Below are 22,762 nucleotides of genomic sequence, written 5' to 3'. Positions count from 1 at the left end.
AGCATCACTTTCTGTGTGACACGGGTGCTTAAGTCAGCGTGCTGCCAGCATCACCCATTGATAATAAGGCAGGGAGTGACAGGCCTTTGCAGAAGGCTGCCAATGGTAACAGGATCTAGACATGGGACATAATGCGTGACACTGCTTCAGTGGATGACACTACCCATGGGACTTTGTCTTGGCTAAATTTGCTAAACTTCTGCTCGGCGTAGATTTCCTGTGTGCGAAGAACTGTGAGTAGATCTTAAGACCTGCTGGCTTATGGGTGAAAGGACTTTGGGTTATTAATCTGTACCCCAGTAAGATCCTCATGATGACGCTGTCCAGCACATGTATCACCAGGTATGAATTCACTCCCCTGCTGGGCAGATTCCTAAACCCCACCAAGCCCACATTTTCCACTAGAGTCACAAAGTGTGGGGTCAAGCACTGTATTTGCATAACAGGTTTGCCAGTCCACGCCTGTGTGCATAGGCTGGATTTAGAAAAGCTGGACAGCACCAAGGCTGAGTTTGCTAACATGGAAATGCTTGGTATTGTACACAGGTCGAATAGCCCTTATGTTTCACCCCTCCATATGGTCCCTAAGCCTGATGGTGGTTGCTCTTCATGTGGTGATTACAACCGCCTTAACGAGGCCACCAACCCTCGATCATTACCTGGTCCCACATACTCAAGACATTTTGGTGCACTTAGCCAGAAAGTAATTTTTTTCTAAAATGGACTTAGTCAGGGGCTAGCTACTGTGTGCTAAGGACATTCCCAAAACTGCTGTTATAACTCTGTTTGAGTGTCTGCACATGCTATTGGGCTGAAAAATGCACAACAGACTTTCCAGCGACAAAGGGACTCTGTGTTAATAGACCTAGATTTTCTTTTTGTTTACCTGGATGACATATTTCTCGGCAACGCATCCTAAACTGAATACCTATTATCTTTCTGCACTCTTCAAGCGCTTAAGTCAACATGGACTGATTATTAACATCGCTAAGTGCCTGTTTGAGTTGCATACTATTGACATTTTTTGCCACCTCATCACTGCGAAAGGTGTGATATCTCTGCCACCAAAAGGCACTGCAATTATACACTTTCCACTGCCCTACACTACCAAAGCCCTGCAGGAGTTTTTAGGTATGGTGAATTTCTATCACTGTTTCATTCCAAGAGCTGCTGAAATTATGCTCCCCTGTATAGTGCCCTTAAAGGCAGTGCTCTTAATCGCATGCTTGAGTGGTCAGTGGACATGATCAGAGCATTTGACCAAGCAAGTTCTTTTGAACTCGACCCTATTGGCACACACGCTCCCAAACGCACAGCCTCAGAAACTGCTGTGGGTGCTGTGCATGAAGAGTTAGCTGGAGGTGTGTAGTAGCCAGTTGCTTTTCAGCCAGCAGCTCAACTCTCCCCTCTCAGAGAAATGCAGCACTTTTGACCACAAGCTTCTTGGTCTCTATCTGGCTATCTGTCATTTTTGTTTTTATTTTCAACCCTTAGCATTTCACAGCATTCATTGACCACAAACCCCTTGTGCATGTGGTGGCCAAAGGATCAGACCTTTGGTCTGCATGGCAGCCACACCACTTGGCCTACATTTCGAATTCATGACTGACATAGAGCATATCGAAGAGAAAAATAACGCTGTGGCCGACTGCCTCTCACAGCCCACCATCAATGCCATGCACATTGTGGTTAACTATGGAACGTGGTAGCCGACCAATCTACCGACCCAGAGGTCCAAGCTTACAGAACAGCAGTCATGGGCCTGTAGTTGGCTGACGTCAGTTTCAGGGATGCAGTTTTTCTTCTATGTGATGTGTCAACTGAATGCCCTTGCCTCATAGGGCCTGCAAACTGGAGACATACTGTTTTTTAACTCCATTCACAGCCTCTCACACTTGGGTGGGAATGCTTCGCAGAAACTGGTTGCTTTAGAGTTTGTGTGGTGTGGTCTTAGTGGACGTGCAAGATTGGGGTGCAGCCTGTGTTGTGTGTCACCAGGCGAAATTAACCGTCACGTTCGGGCCCCATCAGCACCTTTTGAAATCTGTGAGCAATGGTTTGTCTATGCCAGTATGGACCTGACTGGTCCTCTCCCACCATCCCCGCCCCCCCATGGTCTCACACATCTCCTTACCATGATGGATCATACCACCTGGTGGCCAGAGTCGTCCCTTTAGTGTTGACAATGGCCGCAGAAGCGGCTCAGGTGTTTGCCAGTGCCTAGTTCTCTCAGTTCAATACTTCCTCTGATATTTCTTCTGACCACGGTCCCCAATTCACATCAGACCTCTGGACCACAATGGCCCAGAACCTCGTCATTGAAGTACATCACACCACAATGTATCGCATGCAGTCCAGTAGCCTGTGCAAGCGGATCTGAGGGCCTTCCTGATGGACGAGATTTGGCACAATTGTCTCCCTTGGGTCTTACTTGGGCTCAGAATGGCTCCAAAGATGACCTGCAGTCCTCTGCCGCTGAGTTGGTGTATGGGCAGCCTCAATGGGTGCCAGAGATTTTATTCCTGATGCCATGACTTCCTGGTCGGCATCTCAGCAGTGTTCTGCCCTCCTCAGTAAACTCAGTTCTTTTTCATCAATTCCTACCTCCCATCATGTTATGCAGCACTTCTGGGTTCCAGTGACCTACATTCTACCTAGTTTGTGTTTGTCCACCATGATGCAGATCAACACCCCCTTAAGTCTCCTTATGATGGCCCGTTCTGCAATTTGGAGTGGGGTGAAAAGACTTTTATTGTAGATAGGACGTGTAAGCCTGAATGTATTTCTGTAGTTGCCTTAAGCTGGCCCACCAAGACCTGGTAGTTCCACTATGATACTGCTGCACCACAACATGACCTGCTGCGTGTCAGTACACCCCTGGACAAGCCAGGGGCGCCTGCTGTTAGTCCAACCAAGGCCTGTGGGACCTGAGCTGGGCAGCTCACCCGAGCTCCAGACAGAGTTACAATGTCAGTTCTGGTGAATTCTGGGAGGAATCTACGTAGGGTAACAGATGACACATATTATCCATAATAGAAACTGTTCCACATAATTTACATTGAGTTGTGTTCACTTTAAGAGACGATGTCTGATGTCAGTGTAAGGAAATTGCTTTTGGTTTATTCATAATGGATGTAAGGGGCTGTAGCTTATTTTTTAATTTTCTTTTGTATTTGCAGTTTTTATCTGTTGTGCAGTGGTTGTTTGTCTTTGTTGTATTTTCTGGTGAATTCTGGGGGAATCTATGTAGGGTAACAGATGACATCTGTTGTCTTTTTATTGATTCTGTGCACTTTGATAATAAATTTACTTTGAAGTGTCAATTTTCTGAATTTTGATTTGTATTAAATACATAAGGAACTAGTGTGGTGAACAACTGACGATAAGGAGGTACCATCAAGAATATTAAGAAAAGTTGTTAGTTTGCTGAAGGGCGGGTGGTTCAATCTCTGTACCTGTGTAAATGTACAGATTATTTGCAGTAATTTGCATAGTAAAATGCAGTGACTACTCAGGTAAGGAGGTTGATTTGGATTTTCATAAATCCCACCGATAAAAAGGATTCAAAACTTTGTATGGCAATCATACAATATGTGATTGAATAATTGTTCAAAAATCTTGCCCTGACATAAAACAGAAAATGCACACCATGTCTGAAAGTGTCCTACCGTTTTGAACTTCGTAATTATCTGTATTTAGATTGCTGAAATTTGGACTTTGAACATTTTGTAATAGCCTAAAGCCTTACTTCTATACAAAGTCTGCTTGCTTTGGTATACCTCAGACAGGTATAGAAAGAGAGTTGAATAATTAAACCAAATGTGAGACAATGCCAGAAATTCATTGGAAGCTTATACGGAAATTAGGACATAGAACATTGACCAATACAACACAGCCAAGGAACTGGCCCTTTGTCCCACAATGTTGTGCCAGACCAATTCAATTAATGGTCAAATTGCTAACTAAATTAATCTCTTCTGCTACACAATATCCATATTCTTCCATTTTCCTCACATTCAGCCCCTGAACTAGCTCCATGGCTATGGCCTGCAGCCATCGTTTCACTTGCGTCAGTGGTGAACTGGCTCCGTGGCTGTGGACTCACTTTCAGGGATTCTGTGGTTAATGTTTTGTGTGTTGTTTGTTTACTTTTTTGTTGTTTGCTCAATTTGTTCTATTTTTGTATATTGAGTGTTTGCTAGTCTTTATTGTGTGAGTTTTTTAATGGGTTCTATTGTGTTTCTGTGTTTTGTGGCTGCCTGCAAGAAGATGAATCTCAAAGTTGTAAACAGTATACATACTTTGATGATAAGTGTATTCTGATAATGTCCTTTGGCATTCATGTGCCTATGAGACGTCTCTTAAAAGTCTCTAATGTTTTTGCCTTTACCATCACCCCTCCGTGTAAACAAATTTACCTCTTACATCTCCTTTGAAATGAGTCCTATCTCACCTTAAATGCACATCCTCTGGTATTAAACATTTCAACCCTTGGAAAAAGATATTGTCAAAAAGTATGAAACAAGCATATTGTATCACAAAATTGATGCGGTAATATTGCAAGTTTTCGGTATAGGGAGCTAACATGTGAGAAAGGTTGAACTCCTGTGGAGCCAACTGCAAAAGTTATAGATTATTGGCAATAAAGTTGCAATTCTTAACCATTTCACAAGAGCTGTTTACTCTGGTCCAGCAAAGGCACATGGAAGGCAAATCATTTGGTCCACAGCACCAATTCCAGCCTTTGAAAGACTTCGCAACATACTTGTGGTTTGCAGGCATCACTGATTAGGTTAGGGTAGAAATAAAAGATACCTTTTTACCAAAGTCAACTACATTGGTCCTGAAGAAGGGTCTCAGTCCAAAACATTGACTTTATTTATTTCCACAGACAGTGCCTAACATGCTGAATTCCCCCAGCATTTTGTGTGAGTTGCTCATAATTGTGTGGGTCTGCAGAAACATGAAGTTCAACCTAGTAAAGTCAGCATTCTCATTCCCCACACAACGTTAGTGAGCCACACAAACACTACTACTGGTGGTGGCGGCATCCATTAGTCTCGTGAGACCATGGATCTGCACCTGGAAAGTCTTGCTTCATCTCCAGGGCGTAGGCCTGGGCAAGGTTGTATGGAAGACCGACAGTTGCCCATGCAGCATGTCTCCCCTCTCCACGACACTGATGTTGTCCAAGGTAAGGGCAAGGGCCAATACAGCTTGGCAACAGTGTTGTTGCAGGAGTTGCCAGAACAAGGTTGAAGGCAACGTCAGACTGCCTAGGGACTCCAGCTCTGGATTTGTCCTCAGGATTTACTCCCGAAGCCTTTCCCATAAGTGGGCATGGCCACAAGGCAGCGAGGTTTAAAATCAGAGTTTTCCCTCGCTTACATGGACTGCCTTCCCAGGCTGACGAGCTCCATCTACCCGAAGCATTGGTTTTAAGGCACCAGGACCTGACGTCGCCCCATCTCCTGTCAGTAAAAACAGTTCTGCTGGACTTAGAGGCTAAGCCACATGAGAAGGCCAGGAGTTGGACTTCGTTGTCAGCGGCTATTTGAGGTGCATGCCGTGAGGAGAACTTTTAGGTAGTGGGAGCTTGTCCCCACCACCACTCCTCGGCTTGACAACCTTGGAACCACTATTACTAGTATAAATTTTATATTCTAAATTCTCGCTCAGCGGATGTAATGGAATTTGAACTTATGTCCTTACGTCTTTCAACAGGCCCTCTGGAATATAGGACCAATAAATTTGGCAGACCCTGTCCCCTCCAACTTTTGGGCCTAAAGATCCATCTCCATCTCCCTTTGAAAATTTTTCATTTAATTTATTTCTAGGCAGAATATTCCAAATTATAACATGCCGAGTGTCAACAAGTTCTTACCATTTCACCTCTATTTTTCCCAACTACATGAATCTGACACTTGGCTACAAGAAGTAATTTCTATAATTAACTTTACCAAAATCTGTACGTTATGCTGTGGAACAGTGTGCATTGCCTACTGAATGCCATATCTTTCGAGTGGTTGGACCTTGGTGAGTAAGGCATCAATTTCATTTTAAATATTCATTAATTTAATTAATCTTTCAGATTTTTTTAATTTGTCATTTTCATTTGTGGTGGTATGTAAATTATTTAATGTGTAGACAGTAACCTGTCAGATAGTTGGGAGAACTGGTTCAGAAAAGTCAGCTCATGCTGAATGTGTTTCTGCAATGGCACAGTGCCCTCACAGTGGACTTTGGTGAGTAAGGAGATTGAGAATGAGTATGGGGTCTCTCTTCTACTCATCAGAGATATTTATCAGTAGCACTGCATATGCAGGACCCTTGCTATTGTCAGTGCTATTGTCATCTGTCCAACATTCTCTTTAGCCTTCTACCATCAGACAGCAGGTACCATAGTGTTAGAACAAGAACTACTAGGATGAGCAACAGCTTCTACCCTGCAGGCAGTAAGATTACTGAGCTCTCTGCCGCCACCCAGGTCTCATCACATATGAAGTGCCAGAGGAATTATACTGTTTACTTTTTAACTTTAATCAGTGAATGAAATTCATTAGAAAGGGAGATAAAAATAAGGCAGGAGCAAGAGGAGTGGTCATTGTGTGAGTGGGCCAGTGTTGGAGTGGCTTCAGCTTATTAGGCTTGTGTGAAATCAGGCGTGGGTGAGGTAAGTATCTAGTAAGTATCTTCTTTTTTATTCTTCATTCCTCTGTTAGGGCACAGTGAGTGCAGTAAAAAAGAGACTCCAAGGTCTCTGTTGAGATGTGGGAATTCTGGGAGAATTCCAGCCTCCCCAAGCACATCTGCACCAGGTTCACTAAGCTGCAGCTCCTCAGAGAATGTGATAATGAACTGGATTACCTTTGGCTCATATGGAAGACTGAGGAAGTGATATGGAGCCTTGGGGGGTGGGGGGGGGCGTTGGTGGTGGTGTTAGTCACCTCTAAGTTGCAGGAGGCAGGTAACTGGGTGACTGTCAGGAGAAGATAATAACTGGGTGATTGCCAGTGAAAGTAAGAATAGGAGGTTTTGGCAGATAAATGTGTAGCTGATGAACTGGTACAGGGAACTGCAGTTCACATTTCTGGATCATTGGGACCTCTTCTGGGAAAGGTAAAACCTGTACAAAGAGGATGGGTTACATCTGAACCTGAAGGGACCAATATTGTTGTGGGCAGGTTTGCTAGAGCTGTTCGGGAGGGTTTAAACGAATTTGCAAGGGGATGGAAAATGGAGTGTAGAGCTAGAGGATGAGGTAGTTGGTTTACAAGCAGAGGCAGTATGTAGTGCGACTGCTAGCAAGGACTGGCTAATGATAGTGCAAAACTGCAGCCAATGGGATGAGTTGCAATGTAAAAGAGGGACAAAATTGAGAAGCGTGATGCCTCTCTCATGCCTCTGTAGTTCTCTTTATGCTGTCGTGATATTGATAATGTGTGACTTATGCTTCTCCCTCTCAAATTGCAGTATGAATTGAATCATATTATGGTCACTGCTTCCTCAGGGTTCCTTTACATTAAGCTCCCTAATAAGATCTGGGTTCTTACACAACACCCAATCTAAGATAGCCATCTCAGACATTCAACAAATTCCCTCTCTTGCAACATGACACCAACCTGATTTTAACCAATCCCCTTGCATATTGAAGACCCCCATTACAATTGTGATATTACCCTTATTCCCTATTACATGCCTTTTCCAGCTCCCTTTGCAATCTCAACCCTACTATTTGGATGCCTATATAAGACTCTCATATGTTTTTATTACTCTTGCAGATTCTTAACTCCACCCACAAACATTTGACATTCTCTGACACTATGTCACCTTTTTCTGAAGATGTAATTCCATCTCTTACCACTGAGCTACACCACCACCTATGCCTTCCTGCCTGTCCTTTTGATATAAATTATATCCTTTGATATGAAGCTCCCAATTATGGGCTTATTTCAGCCACGACTCAGTGATGCCCACAACGTCTTACCAACCAATTTGTAATTGTGCCATGAGTTCGTCCACCTTATTCTGAATTCTACGTGTATTTGAATACAGCACCTTCAGTTTTAAGGGTACATGGAGATGTGATGAAATAGGCCAAAGTCAACATGGTCTCTTTAAGGCAGGGGTCCCCAACCTTTTTCGTACTGCGGACCGGTTTCATATTGACAATTTTCTTGCGGACCGGCCGACCGGGGAGTGGGGGTGGGGTGGTGTAGGGTTGCCAACGTACAAGAGTAGCAGTCAAATACGTTGGGTTTACCCCGAGAAAGACTATGATAACCATGAAGCCTTGCGCGGGCACCAGTGCACTTGCGTAACTTGCGCATGCGTTTACGTGTCGATTTCTTAAAAATTGTTTTTGCCGATTCTGTTGGCGGCGGCGGCGGGGGTGTGTGTAAATCACGACCGGAATATAGGTGATAAGTGGCTAATACACTCAATTTTGTTTCTAAAAGGGTTTATCTAACGAATTTAATATTAAACACACAGCGCATATTTTCCTCGCATGAATTTAGGGATAAGACAATTATCAGGGGAGGACAGGGGAGCTTGAAGTGGTAGAGGCAGGTTCTATATTATCATTTAAAGAAAAATTGGATGGGTATATGGGCAGGAAAGGAATGGAGGGTTATGGGCTGAGTGCAGGTCAGTGGGACTAGGTGAGCATAGCGTTCGGCACGGACTAGAAGGGGCGAGATCGCCTGTTTCCATGCCGTAATTGTTACATGGTTATATAAGTCACTTATAATAGCATCATAACATTTTAAGTTACGTTTGGATATCAAACACACAGTGCATATTTTCCTCGTATGAACATATAAAATCATTGCAACACACCAATATCGTTGAATCAGTGGGAGCCCTGGGCTTGTTTTCCTGCAACAAGACGATCCTATCGAGGGGTGATGGGAGACAGCTATACTCGAAGGAGGTTCCTTATGTCCAGTCTATTCCGCAATTTAGTTTTCGTTGCATTCATTGCAGAGATATGTTGGAAATGGAAGCAATGTTTTCAGTGCTTTCCTGGCTATCTCAGGATATTTAGCCTTGACTTTGATCCGGAATGCCGGCAGAGATGTTATGTCAAACATACTTTTCAGCCCGCCGTCATTTGCAAGCTCGAGGAGTTGATCTCCTTCCCGCGCTGACACGGATGACGCGCAGGTAATGACCTCGCGTGCGTTCAAGCTCAACAGTGGGCGTGACAGGGAATGAGGAAAGGTGCAGCTGACTCCTATCGCCAAATCATATCGTTTCCTCGCGGCCCGGTAGCGCATGCCTTGCGGCCCGGTGCTTGGGGACCGCTGCTTTAAGGGAAAATCTTGCCTGACAAATTTTTTAGAATTCTTTGAAGAAGAAATAACAAGCAGGGCAGACTTGGATTTTCAATAGGCCTTTGACAAGGTGCCACACATGAGGCTGCTTAACTAGTTAAGAGCCCGTGGTATTACAGGAAAGATACTAGCATGGATAGAGCATTGGCTGATTGGCAGGAGACAAAGAGTGGGAATAAAGTGAGCCTTTTCTGGTTGGCTGCCACTAACTAGTGGTAGTCCACAGGGTTCTGTGTTGGGACTTCTTTTTACGTTATATGTCAATGATTTGGATGACTGAATAGATGGCTTTGTGGCCAAGTTTGTGGATGGTACAAAGATAGGTGGAGGGGCAGGTAGTGTTGAGGAAGGAGAAATACTACAGAAGAACTTGTATTAGAAGAATGGGCAAAAAATGTGGCAGATGGAATAAAGTGTTGGAAAGTGTATGGTCATGTACTTTGGTACAAGAAATAAAGCTGTGGACTATTTTCGAAATGGAGTGAAAAATCAAAAATCAGAGACGCAATAGGACAAGAGTCCTTGTGCAGGATTCCCTAAAAATTAATTTGCAAGATGAGTCGGTGATGAGGATGGGAAATGCAATGTCGGCGTTCATTTCAAGAGGACGAGAATATGAAAGCAAGGATGTAACGTTGAGACTTTATAAAGTACTGGTGAGGCCTCACTTGGAGTATTGTGAGCAGTTTTGAGTGTCTCACCTAATGTGCTGATATTGGAGAGGGTTCAAAGGAAGGTCACAAAAATGATTCCGGAATTGAAAGGTTTATCATATGAGGAGTGTTTGATGATTCTAGGCCTGTCCTCACTGGAATTCAGAACATTGGGCAGGGAGGGAATCTCATTAAAACCTGTTGAATGTTCAAAGGCCTCAGAATAGAGGGACGGCCATTTCGAACGGAGATCAGGAGGAATTTCCTTAGCCAGAGAGTGGTGAATCTGTGGAATTCGTTTCCACATGTGTCTCTGGAGGCAGAGGTTGATAGGTTCCCTATCAGTCAGGGTACGAAGGGTTATGTGGAGAAGGCAGGTGATCAGGTCTGAGAGGGAAATGGATCAGTGAGGATGAAATGGCAGAGCAGACTTGATTGGCCAAATGGTCTATAGTATATGTACCTAAATATTTGTTAATTTATTTGTGGTAATATTGCCTTGTGTGTTATATGTGTGAGTTATAAGTACTGAGTTGTGCACCTTGGTCTGGAGGAGTATTGTTTCATTTGTTTCATACATGTGTATGGTTGAATGACAATCAACTTGAACTTGAACGTGAACTTGAGGTATCGCATGTCTTAGAGGTAAAGACAGTGATGGAGTTTGATGTTGAAAAATTGGATTACAATGTATTTAATTAAATTAAGGTAGGTGTGACTAACCAAATGATATGTTGCACCATCTGGGAGCAGATTTAAGCTATTGGGATCCAAAACAACCACTACCACTGAAGTGCCTATGACTCGAATTCTGCTTATTTTGATGTATCAGGGAGGGTAGGCTTACTGCAACTCTTCCTGAAGGCACTCACACTGCTAGATTTAAAGTAACTATTGACAGACATTTCTTTCATTCTCTCCACCTGTCTTGCCCTTTGCAAGACGTGCTTGGTTTTCTCTGTTTTAAAGTTGTGCTGAAGGGTCTTTGATCTGAACTCTGTGCCAAACAAGGAGGTATCTTTGCGTGACCCTTTCTTCATTCTTCCTTGTTTCCTACAGAAAAAATGTCTCTGAAGGCCTGTTAACCATCAGATTATTAATTACTCTTTAGAATTCAACTATACTAGATTTAAGATGGCCTGTTTCTCATTAGTTTCTCAAGATAATGGTCTCAAGAACCATTATCATGAATATGCCCTTAACATATTCAATGCTAAATTGCTTCGTCGGGTTTCTCTCATATGGATATAGTCTCACGTCCTTCTTGAAGACATTTTATTGTCCCTTAGAATGATGTTCTTTGCCAATAATACGCCCGCCACTGCAATTAACCAATCTAACCTATGATCAGTCAGTTTATTTTTGTTTCTTTCTCTCTACACACATTCCTTAACAGTCCTTTAAACCTCCAGCACCACTTCTGTAGACAGAGAGGACTGACCTACTGTGCTCAAAGCCTTGCTTCTATTAACACCTTGGGGTATATTTAATTTGGCCTAGCTACTTAAACAATTCCAGATTCTTTTCCTAAACAATATTTCTTATACAGAGTGGATTCAGGTTAATTGACCCATCAGTTAATTGGGACAGCCATTTATTTGGGACAAATCTTAAAGAACAAAACCTAAACAAGAAAATTTCCAGGATTCCCTTCGTTTATTTGGGACACTATGCCACTTAATTGGAGCAGGAAACGATTGCTGAACACGTTCTAACTAGTGTGCAGTCATGCGCAGTTGTGTGGGTATTACCCTGCATTGAGAGAACAGTTTCTAAATAGCACCAGTCACTGATAATCAGTGATAAGCACAACTCTGAACTATTTTGCTCACTGTAGTTTCAAGCATTTAGATTTGAAGATGCCAAAAATGGTGAAAATGAAATGATTTTACTACTTCAAATTTGGAACTACGAAGAACTTGAAGGTATCAACAATCATCTTGAATGTTGTATGTAGGTAGTCAATTATCTACACTAGGTGTCTGAGCTAATTTTGTTCATTGTGTACGCTGGATGAATTCCTCTGTTGATAACTGTTATGAATACTCAGTTTTATGGACTTGTAGTAGTATTGGGAGTGTTCTCACCCTGTGCAGTAATAAGCTAAGACAACTGTGCTGCTCCAACGAGCGCTATATGAGGTCCTTGGCCGTCAGGCTCGATGAGTCAACCTATAGCCAGGGAAGTGATGAATCTCCCCCCCGTTAGACTGTTTGAGGTAAATTATTTTTTTATTCTTTCTACTTTTCTTCTAATATTTATATGTCTGTGCACTTGTAATGCTACAGTGACACTGTAATTTCGTGTGGGATCAATAAAGTATCTATCTAATTTTTTCTGTGTTTCATTTAAATACATACTTTGTTTCTCAGTTTGTCTTTTTTTATACCTTTTTAAATGTTTTCATGAAAATTTGATTAATTGGGGCAGCTGCTTAATTGGGCTGAAAGGTACTGGTGCTGATGTGTCCCAGTTCACCAGAATTTAATGTTACATGTTAACAAATTCAACATTATTGCAAAGTACTGACTTGGAACCTTGCCTATATCCTCCATCTCCAGTGACAGATGACCTTTCCCGACCCGAGAAGGCCCTTACTCTGCCATTGATTCTTCACTTGCTTTTTAATTGATGGTTAAATTACAGTAAAATGCTTCAGAGTGGATATATTCATGATAAAACTGCTAGAGTGATCTTTGTAAGCCAATTTAATGAAATTGTTATGTTTTGTATCTCCAGAAACTGACTGGAAAAAAAACCACAAGAACCAACTTAGTTCTACTTAGTTCTCCTTTTGTTTTTTTAGTGAGGTGCTCATATGTGAGGTGGTGGCGTAATGGCGCATGTCATTCATTATTCCTTACATATAGCTCGTAAGGAATTATGAAAACAAAGAATGATTAGTCAAACAATATATTTACAATAATACTCAAATATTTCTGAAATATTGAATACACAGAAATATTTTCACCTTCCTAAACTTATGTTGTTGACTGCATACACAGTGGTATAGTAATAACAATTGGACACAGGTGCAATTCCATCATTGTCTGTAAGGAGCTTATACATACATTCTCCCTGTGACTGTGTGGGTTTTGGTAATTGGTTATTTGTGAGTAATTGGGCATCTGGGGCTCATTGGTGCAGACGAGCCTGTTGCTGTGCTGCATCTCTAAATTAAAACAATCAAAATAAATCCAGGGAAAGAAACACAAAATGCTGGTGGAACTCAGCATGTCAGGCCGCACCTATGGGAATGAATGAACAGTCAAGGTTTCATGCCGAGACCCTTCGTCGGGACCTTTATCAGAAGTTGTTGCTCTAAATTAATATGATATGTCATAAGCATAAAAACATTAGAAATAGAAGCAAGAGAAGGCCATCTGGCCTGTCAAGCTTGCTCTGCCATTCAATGTGATCATGGCTGATCTGACTAATGACTCATCTCTACCTACCTGCCTTTTCCCCATAACCTTTAATTCCCTTACTATGCAATAATCTATCCAACCTTGCCTTAAATATATGTACTAAGGTACCCGCCACTGCTTCATTGGTCAGAGAATTCCATAGATTCACCACTCTCTGGGAAAAGCAGTTCCTCCTCATCCCCATCCTAAATCTACTCCCCCAAATTTTGAGGCTATTTCCCCTAGATCTAGTCTCACCTACCAGTGGAAACAACTTTCCTACCTCTAGCTTATCCCTTTCATAATTTTATATATTTCTATAAGATCTTCTCTCATTCTTCAGAATTCCAGCGAGTACAGTCCCAGGTGACTCAATCTCTCCTCATAGTCTAACCTCCTCATCTCTGGAATCAACCTGGTGAACCTCCTCTGCACCGCCTCCAACGCCAGTACATCTTTGCTCAAGTAAGGAGACCAGAAATGCATGCAGTACTCCAGGTGTGGCCTCACCAGTACCCTGTACAATTGTAGCATAACCTCCTTGCTCTTAAATTCAATCCCTCTAGTAATGAAGGACAACATTCCATTTGCCTTCTTGATAGCCTGCTGCACCTGCAAATCAACCTTTTGTGATTCATGCACAGGCACTCCCAAGCCCCTCTGCACAGCAGCATGCTGCAATCCTTTACCATTTAAATAATAATCTGACCTTCCATTTTCCTTCCAAAGTGGATGACCTCGCATTTTGTACTCCATCTGCTGGACTCATTCCCATTCACTTAACTTATCTATCTCTCTCTGTATCCTCTGCACAGTTTGCTTTTCCACTCAATAGAGTGTCGTCAACAAACTTAGATACACTACACTTGGTCCCCTCTTTCAAATCATTAATGTATATTGTGAACAGTTGTGGGCGCAGCACTGACCCTTGCAGCATATCACTCACCACTGATCGCCAACCATGTATCCCAACTCTCTGCTTTCTATTGGTTAACCAATCCTCTATCCATGCTAATACATCACCCCCAACTCAATGCCATATAATTATATTCCATATAACTTAGGTCATATCTGGATATCTTTTCTTAGTATTTTAGATTAGATTAGATTATGAGGACACTCAGTCCTCTTTTATTGTCATTCAGTAATGCATGCATTAAGAAATGATACAATGTTCCTCCGGTGTGATATCCCATAAACACAAGACCGACCAAGACTGAAAAGCTGACAAAAAACACATAATTATAACATATAGTTACAACAGTGCGAGCAATACCGTAATTTGATAGAGCACAGACAATGGACTCGGTAAAAAAAAAGTCTCAAAGCCTCTTGAAAGTCCCATTATCTCACGCAGACGGTAGAAGGAAGAAAACTCTCCCTGCCATGAGCTTCCAGCGCCGCAAACTTGCTGATGCAGCATCCTGGAAGCATCCGACCGCAGTCTGACTCTGAGTCCATTCGAAAACTTCAAGCCTCCGACCAGCCCTCCTACACCAAGCACCATTTCTGCCAAACGCTTCGACCCCAGGCCTGGCTGCCAGCAACGGGCAAAGCCGAGGATTTGGGGCCTTCCCCTCCGGAGATTCTCGACCGCAGCAGCAGCGAACCGGGCATTTCAGAAGTTACTCCAGATGTTCCTCCATGCTTCTCACGTCTGTTTCCATCAAATCCGAATTGTGCATGGCATCCTACTTACAAATAACGATATCATTCACTGGAGAGGTAGCGTGCACTGCGTCGCGCCGCCGTCTTCTCCTCCCTCATTTACCCAAATAAATGATAAGCAGGACCAGAAATCCAACCAGACTGGCTACGTAAATGGGGTGGCTATTCCATCCATTCCTGGTGAATGGCACCTACCCAACACTCTAAATCTTACTACTATCTACAAGGCATAACTTGTGAGTGTAGCTCCAACAACCCAAGGCAGGCTTCTCTTACCTAACTTTCTAAATGTGTACTTCCATGGTTACTAGAAGGCCTTGGACCTAATCTACTGTATCCATAAAATTCATCATAGCAATGCATCAAATCTCCTCACCAATGTCTTCCAAACCTCAGCCTCAAAGGACAAGGGATCTGGCACATAGGAACCAATACCTGCAAGTCCACCAGTAAATTACATACTATTTAAATGTTGTTTCTCCTTGAATTGTGTGACCTGAATTCTGGAACAGCACTTGTTAAAAAAAAAAGTCCCCTCCAAGAGCATAGTTGGATACTTTCACCATAGCAGTCTGAGGATGAGGTTCATCACCACTAACTCAGCGGAAGTTATGCATTGTGATTAGGCTGGCCTTGCTATAATGCCAGATTCTGAAAATGAATAAACATGATACACAAAGTGTATAAACATTTTGATTCACACTTCTACAGGAAACTGAGGCAACACAGCTCATCAGCTGCAGAGGTTTGAGAAACCCACTCACTCTCAATTTGAGATTTTCATATGCTGAGAAACAAGAAGAAATCAGATTTAGGGTCAGGTTTGTTATCGCCGTCTCATATCTTGTTTTGTGGTAGCAGTCCAATGCAAAAACATGAAGTTACTATAAATTACAAAATTAAAAAATGTGCAAATGAAAGGGACAATATTCATGGTTCTGATTTTGAAAAAGGAGCAAATATCAAACTTAAGTTTTCTCCCCAAGGCAATTTTTATGATACATTACAACATCTCCTTCTTCTGTGAATTTCAGTTTCTTCCCAAAAGTGCTCCCGTCAATGGAGAGACGGAGCTCACTCTGTGTGGCTGGGACTTCAAATCTCCAAACGGCCCTGATATTACTGTAGCCTCCCACGTCGTGCGAGTCGGAAACCGTCCTTGTAGAGTGTTGCCTGAAAACAGCAATGCAAAAAGGTATGCTTTCTCAATCATCTCTCCTCTGTTTAAAATCAATGCCCTTTGTGGGAAGGGTCCTCTTTCCAAAGGGAGCCCCTTGGAATCAATGCAAGTTGGAGCAACAGCGAACAATGAATTTGATGTGGCAAGCTATTATGATCGATATATGATTCAAAGTGTCATAGAACACTATAGCACAGAAACAGGCCCTTCAGCCCATCTAGCCTATGCTGATTATTTTGCCTAGTCCCATTGACCTGCACCTGGACAATAGACCTCCCTACCCTTCCTGTCCACGTGCCTATCCAAATTTTTCTTACATGTTGAAATTGAATCATATTCCTGACGATCAATGTGAAGGAAGGGAAAAGGATGCAGCAGTGTGGTTGTGTAGGGTGTCCATAATTTTCATTTTTCCATGTCTGTAGTGGACACATTGAGATTTTGCCTCACCTTCAGATCTTGTTGCAGTGACCATTGTCAGAATCAAAAGTTAAGACTACAATACATAGGATCAGAATTAGACCTCTCAGCCCATTGAGTCTGTTCCACCATTATATCATGGCTGATTTATTATCCTTCTCAGTCGCATTCTCCTGATTTCTCCCCATAACCTTTAATGTCCTGACTAATCAAGAACCTATCAACCTTCACTTTAAATATACTCAAAGACTTGGCTTCCACAACCATCTGTGGCAATGAATTCCACAGGTTCACAACCTTCTGGCTAAAGAAAGTCTTCCTTATCTTTGTTCAAGGTCTAGGTAAGAACAAACAGGCTGCAAGTGGCTGTGTGGAGAATTCAAAGCACCTTTTTCACTTCCTCAAACTACCCACTTCACTTCATCAAACCACCCTCTTCACCCTGAGGAGTTGGTGCAGGGAGCAGGGTTTTAGATTTTTGGACCATTGGGATCTCTTCTGGGAAAGGTGGGACCTGTACAGATTGGATGGGTGGCACCTGAACTCGAGGGGGAGCAATATCCTTGCAGGTAGGTTTGCTAGCATGGTTTGGGAGGGTTTAAACTAATTTGCAAGGGGGATGGGACCCAGAGTGATAGAGCATTGAAAGAAGTGCATGGAGTAAAGCCAGTTCTAACATATAAAGAGGCTTTGAGGAAAGAGAAGCAGAATAAACAGTGTTAGGACAGTAAGGTAGAATTCCTCATGTTTAAGGTAGAAGGGCTGAAGTGTGTGTACCTCAATGCAAGAAGCATCAGGAACAAAGGTGATAAACTGAGAGCTTGGATACATACATGGAATTATGATGTAGTGGCTGTTACAGAGACTTGGCTGGCACCAGGGCAGGAATGGATTCTCAATATTCCTGGATTTCAGTGCTTTAGAAGGGATAGAGGTGGGGGAAGGGGAGGAGGGGTGGCATTACTGGTCAGGGATACTATTACAGCTACAGAAAGTGTGGGTGATGCAGCAAGATCCTCTTTTGAGTCAGTATGGGTGGAAGTCAAGAACAGGAAGTTACTCTATTGGGGGTATTCTATAGGCCCCCTGGAAGCAGCAGAGATACAGAGGAGCAGATTGGGAGGCAGATTTTGGAAAGGTGCAAAATTAACAGGGTTGTTATCATGGGTGACTTTAACTTCCCTAATATTGATGGACACCTGATTAGTTCCAACAGTTTAGGTGGAGCAGAGTTTGTTAAGTGTGTCCAGGACGGATTCCTGTCACAGTATGTGGACAGGCCAACCAGGGGGAATGCCATACTAGATCTAGTACTAGGTAATGAACCAGGTCAGGTTACAGATCTCTCAGTGGGTGAGCATCTGGGGGATAGTGACCACCACTCCCTGGCCTTTAGCATTATCATGGAAAAGGATAGAATCAGAGAGGACAGGAAAATTTTTAATTGGGGAAGGGCAAATTATGAGGCTATAAGGCTGGAACTTGCGGGTGTGAATCGGGATGATGTTTTTGCAGGGAAATGTACTATTGGCATGTGGTCGATGTTTAGAGATCACTTGCAGGATGTTAGGGATAAATTTGTCCCGGTGAGGAAGATAAAGAATGGTAGGGTGAAGGAACCATGGGTGACAAGTGAGGTGGAAAATCTAGTTAGGTGGAAGAAGGCAGCATACATGAGGTTTAGGAAGCAAGGATCAGATGGGTCTATTGAAGAATATAGGGAAGCAAGAAAGGAGCTGAAGAAGGGGCTGAGAAGAGCAAGATGGGGACATGAGAAGGCCTTGGCGAGTAGGGTAAAGGAAAACCCCAAGGCATTCTTCAATTATGTGAAGAAAAAAAGGATGACAGGAGTGAAGGTAGGACCGATTAGAGATAAAGGAGTGAAGATGTGCCTGGAGGCTGTGGAAGTGAGCAAGGTCCTCAATGAATACTTCTCTTCAGTATTCACCAATGAGAGGGAACATGATGATGGTGAAGACAATATGAGTGAGGTTGATGTTCTGGAGCATGTTGATATTAAGGGAGAAGAGGTGTTGGAGTTGTTAAAATACATTAGGACGGATAAGTCCCCGGGGCCTGATGGAATATTCCCCAGGCTGCTCCACGAGGCGAGGGAAGAGATTGCTGAGCCTCTGGCTAGGATCTTTATGTCCTCGTTGTCCACGGGAATGGTACCGGAGGATTGGACGGAGGCGAATGTTGTCCCCTTGTTCAAAGGAGGTAGTAGGGATAGTCCGGGTAATTATAGAACAGTGAGCCTTACGTCAGTGGTGGGAAAGCTGTTGGAAAAGATTCTTAGAGATAGGATCTCTGGGCATTTAGAGAATCATGGTCTGATCAGGGACAGTCAGCATGGCTTTGTGATGGGCAGATCGTGTCTAACAAGCCTGATAGAGTTCTTTGAAGAGGTGACCAGGCATATAGATAGGGGTAGTGCAGTGGATGTGATCTATATGGATTTTAGTAAGGCATTTGACAAGGTTCCACAGGGTAGGCTTATTCAGAAAGTCAGAAGGCATGGGATCCAGGGAAGTTTGGCCAGGTGGATTCAGAGTTGATTCCCACCCTCGCATTCACAGAATCACCTATCTATCCCCGTGGCTATAGTGTCCACTATTACTGCTGCCATCCTCAACAGTTTCCTACCCTCCTGAGCCACAGGGCCAGACTCAGTGCTAGAGGCACGGCTGCTGTTGTTCCCCCCCCCCACCACACCCCCAAATGGTACTCAAAATGGAGTAATTATTGTTGACAGGGTTGTCCACAGGGGTGTTCTCCACTATCTGACCTTCTTCCTTCCCGCTCCTGGCAGCCACCCATTTATCTGTCTCCTATAGTATTGGGGTGACTACCTCCCTGTAGCTCCTGTCCATCGCTGCTTTACTTACCCTAACAAGCCAAAGGTCATTGAGTTGCAACTCCAGTTCCCTAACGTGGTCTCTAAGGAATTGTATCTCAATGCACGTGGTGGAGATGTGGCAATCAGGGAGACTGACAGTCTCTTGGAACTCCCATTTCTGAGCTCAGAACAGAACTTGGCTCTGTATACAAACCCCTCATTCTCTCTAGAGTTAATTCAGAATAAGAAAAAGGAATGAACTTACCTTGTCTCCACCTCTGATCGTCAAAGCCTTGTTGAGCCAAAACCTTACTACTCTGACAATGACCTATCTTTACTGGACGTGTGCGTGGGAGTGCTTCAGTTGTATTTGTGCAGTACTCCAGTCAACGTTGCCAAGACTTGACGACCTGAGTTACTGGAAAAGCTGAGTAAGTTGGGTCTTTATTCCCTGGAGTATAGGAGAATCTGTGGAGATTTGACAGAAGTATACAAAATTATGAGGGGTGTAGATAGAGTAAATGCAAGCAGGCTTTTTCCACTGCAGTTGGGTGAGACTAGAATTATAGGTCATGGGTTAAATGTGAGAAGTGAAATATTTAAAGAGAACATGAAAGCAAATCTTTTAACTCAGAAGCTGGTGCAAGTACGGAACGAGCTGCCAGTGCTTTGTGGTGGATGTGGGTTCAACTTCAACATTTAAAAGAAGTTTGGATAAGTACATGTTCTCAGGGAAACGTACGGAAGAAATGTGGCAAAAGTTCAGGGGATATTTGCGTGGAGTTCTGCATAGGTACAATCCAAAGAGACGGAAAGAATGGCAGGGTACAGGAATCGTGGTGCACAAAGGTTGTTGTAAATCTAGTCAAGAAGAAAAGAAGCTTACAAAAGGTTCAAAAAATTAAGTAATGATAGAGATCTAGAAGATTATAAAGCTATCAGGAAGGAGCTTAACAATGAAATTAGGAGAGGCAGAAGGGGCCATGAGAAGGCCTTGGCGAGCAGGATTAAGGAAAACCCCAAGGCATTCTACACGTATGTGAAGAGCAAGAGGATAAGGCGTGAAAGAATAGGACCAATCAAGTGTGACAGTGGAAAAGTGTGTATGGAACCGGAGGAGATAGCAGAGGTACTTAATGATGTCAGTACAGTGAACATTACATTGTTAATCAGGGTCCTTCTAGAATGGAGACTGAGATATCCAAGTTTGCCAGAAATGAAAGTGTCACAGGAGCAGTCTGTACCAAGGGAGATAAATGTGAGTCCTTGAACTTTGTTAGAAAGCAGTGATTGTGAGGACTGCAAGCTCTATGGAGAAAGTGGGTGATCTGTCAATGGCGAATGATAAAAGTTAAGGACAGCTTCAATTAAAAGTAAAGTAAAATTACAGAGTTGTGAACATTAGTGATAAATAAGAAGATTGGAAACAGTTACAAACCAGCAAAGGTAATATAGTGAATGAAAATATATTGTGAAAGAAATATAAAACTAGACATTAAGTGTCTACAATAGATGAAAAGATATAGCAAAAATAAAATAAGTGTTGGTCCTTTAGCAGATGAGATTGTGTAAGTACCAACAGAAAATAAAAGCATCAGAGTGATTTTTAGCAAACACAGTATATTTAATCTGCCTTCATAAAAGTATCTCAATAACAGAAGCCAGAAGGAAAGGCAAATCCTGAAACAATCACCCTCACCAATGGAGAAAAAGTACTGGAAGAGATATGGGACACAAGGCAGATAATCTCTGGTACCACGTGGTTTCTATCTTGGGATATTAAAGAAGTGACTACAGGGATAGGGTATGTACCGAGAAAAAGAGTGCACCAGAGCAACACAGTGGATCAGGCAGCATCTATGGACAGATAATGTTTCAGGTGAGATCCTTCGTCTGGACTGAAAAGAAAAAGGGAGAGGCAATATAAAAAGGTGGAGGGAAAGTGTGGAACAAAAACTAGCAGGTGATAGGTGGATCCAAGTGAATTGGTGATTGGCCACTGAGTGACACTGATGTCAGAAGCCAGGAGGTGATAGGTGGAAATGACAAATGGATGAAGATGATGGAGTCTGATAGTGGAATTTGGACTAAAGGTGGGAGGTGGGGAGTGTGAGGGTGATAGGATGAACAGCAAGAAGGTATGTAGTCTGTTGTATCTCTTTAAATGAAAAAAGAGATACAACAAAAATGGAATTTAATGCAGTCAAGTGTGAGGTGTGACATTTTGGGAGGACAAACCAGAATATGTCTGACACTGTGAGTGGTTGTCCTATTGTTGGGGGTGGGATGGGGTGCGTGCCTTGTTTTGATTATAGAAGGTTGTTTTTTCACAATTAGCATAGAAACTGCAGCTGCTTTTCCCACTGGATAGCGGCCTACTGTCCAGTTTCAAATATCTTGGGTAGATTGGGAGTATGTGTGGGTGGTTCTCTCTCTCTCTCTCCCTTTCTTTAAGGCAAGCAGTGGATGTGACCATTGGGAAGGTTTGCTTTGTGCATGCTTCTAACTAAGTATGTTTGTTGAATATACATATGTTTATTGAATATTCAGCTTTGTTGTGTCTGTAACCTGGGGAACATGAATGTTTGGTCAAAATTTTACTGTCTGTAAATAAGTGATTAATATTCTTATTCAAAGTCAGTGCATTTTCTGTCTCACTTGCCAGACCCATGAACCTGATCCAACATTATATTTGGATATTTGGCACTGCGAGCAGGGTATGGCTTTTTGAGCGGAAATGCGTGTCTTTAAAGAGTTATTTAAAAGAGAGGACCCTATTTGAGAGATTCCGTGGCCCAGGGTGGACAGATAATAATGAGGGCTTTGGAAGTCTTGCTAACCTACAAGATGCTGGTAGATTGGTTTGATTTGGCTGGGACTGAACTGGAACACCATATTGCTTCTATACTTAAATCATTAGGTTCTCCCAGAAGAAAGGATAGAGTGCAGGATGCTTTCTGGCTTTTTTTAGCTATTGCAAGACATCAGTAAAAAACAATTGTGAACCTTTAGAATGAATTGGAAAACCTCAGTCAGGGCTGTATTATTCTGAGAGAGTCACTATTGATGGCTCAGAGAAAGACAACTAAGCTAGAGGATACAAATATAGAGATTACCTGTTGGCTAATGCAAGCACAGAATTCTGAGGTGGCTCAAAGGACTAATTAGCAGCTAGATCCAGTTAAGGTTCAGGCCATGATAAGGCTCAGGGTGATGATCTCAACACGTGAATGGGGGATGGGGATTGGGATTATTAG

General features: G+C 42.8%; 1 protein-coding gene across 3 annotated transcripts in view; it reads left to right on the top strand.

Annotated features, from left to right (window-relative positions):
- mst1rb (macrophage stimulating 1 receptor b) overlaps positions 1 to 22,762 on the top strand; it is a 268,407-nt gene that overhangs the window by 160,304 nt on the left and 85,341 nt on the right. For all 3 annotated transcript variants that reach the window (XM_072280811.1, XM_072280812.1, XM_072280813.1), the window contains exon 6: positions 16,101 to 16,261. In XM_072280811.1, coding sequence (XP_072136912.1) covers positions 16,101 to 16,261 — 161 coding nt within the window. The remainder of the gene's footprint in view (positions 1 to 16,100; positions 16,262 to 22,762) is intronic.

The sequence above is a fragment of the Mobula birostris genome, chromosome 16 (genome assembly GCF_030028105.1).
Source record: "Mobula birostris isolate sMobBir1 chromosome 16, sMobBir1.hap1, whole genome shotgun sequence".
Classification (NCBI taxonomy): domain Eukaryota; kingdom Metazoa; phylum Chordata; class Chondrichthyes; order Myliobatiformes; family Myliobatidae; genus Mobula; species Mobula birostris.
This window is presented reverse-complemented; position numbering and strand designations above follow the sequence as displayed.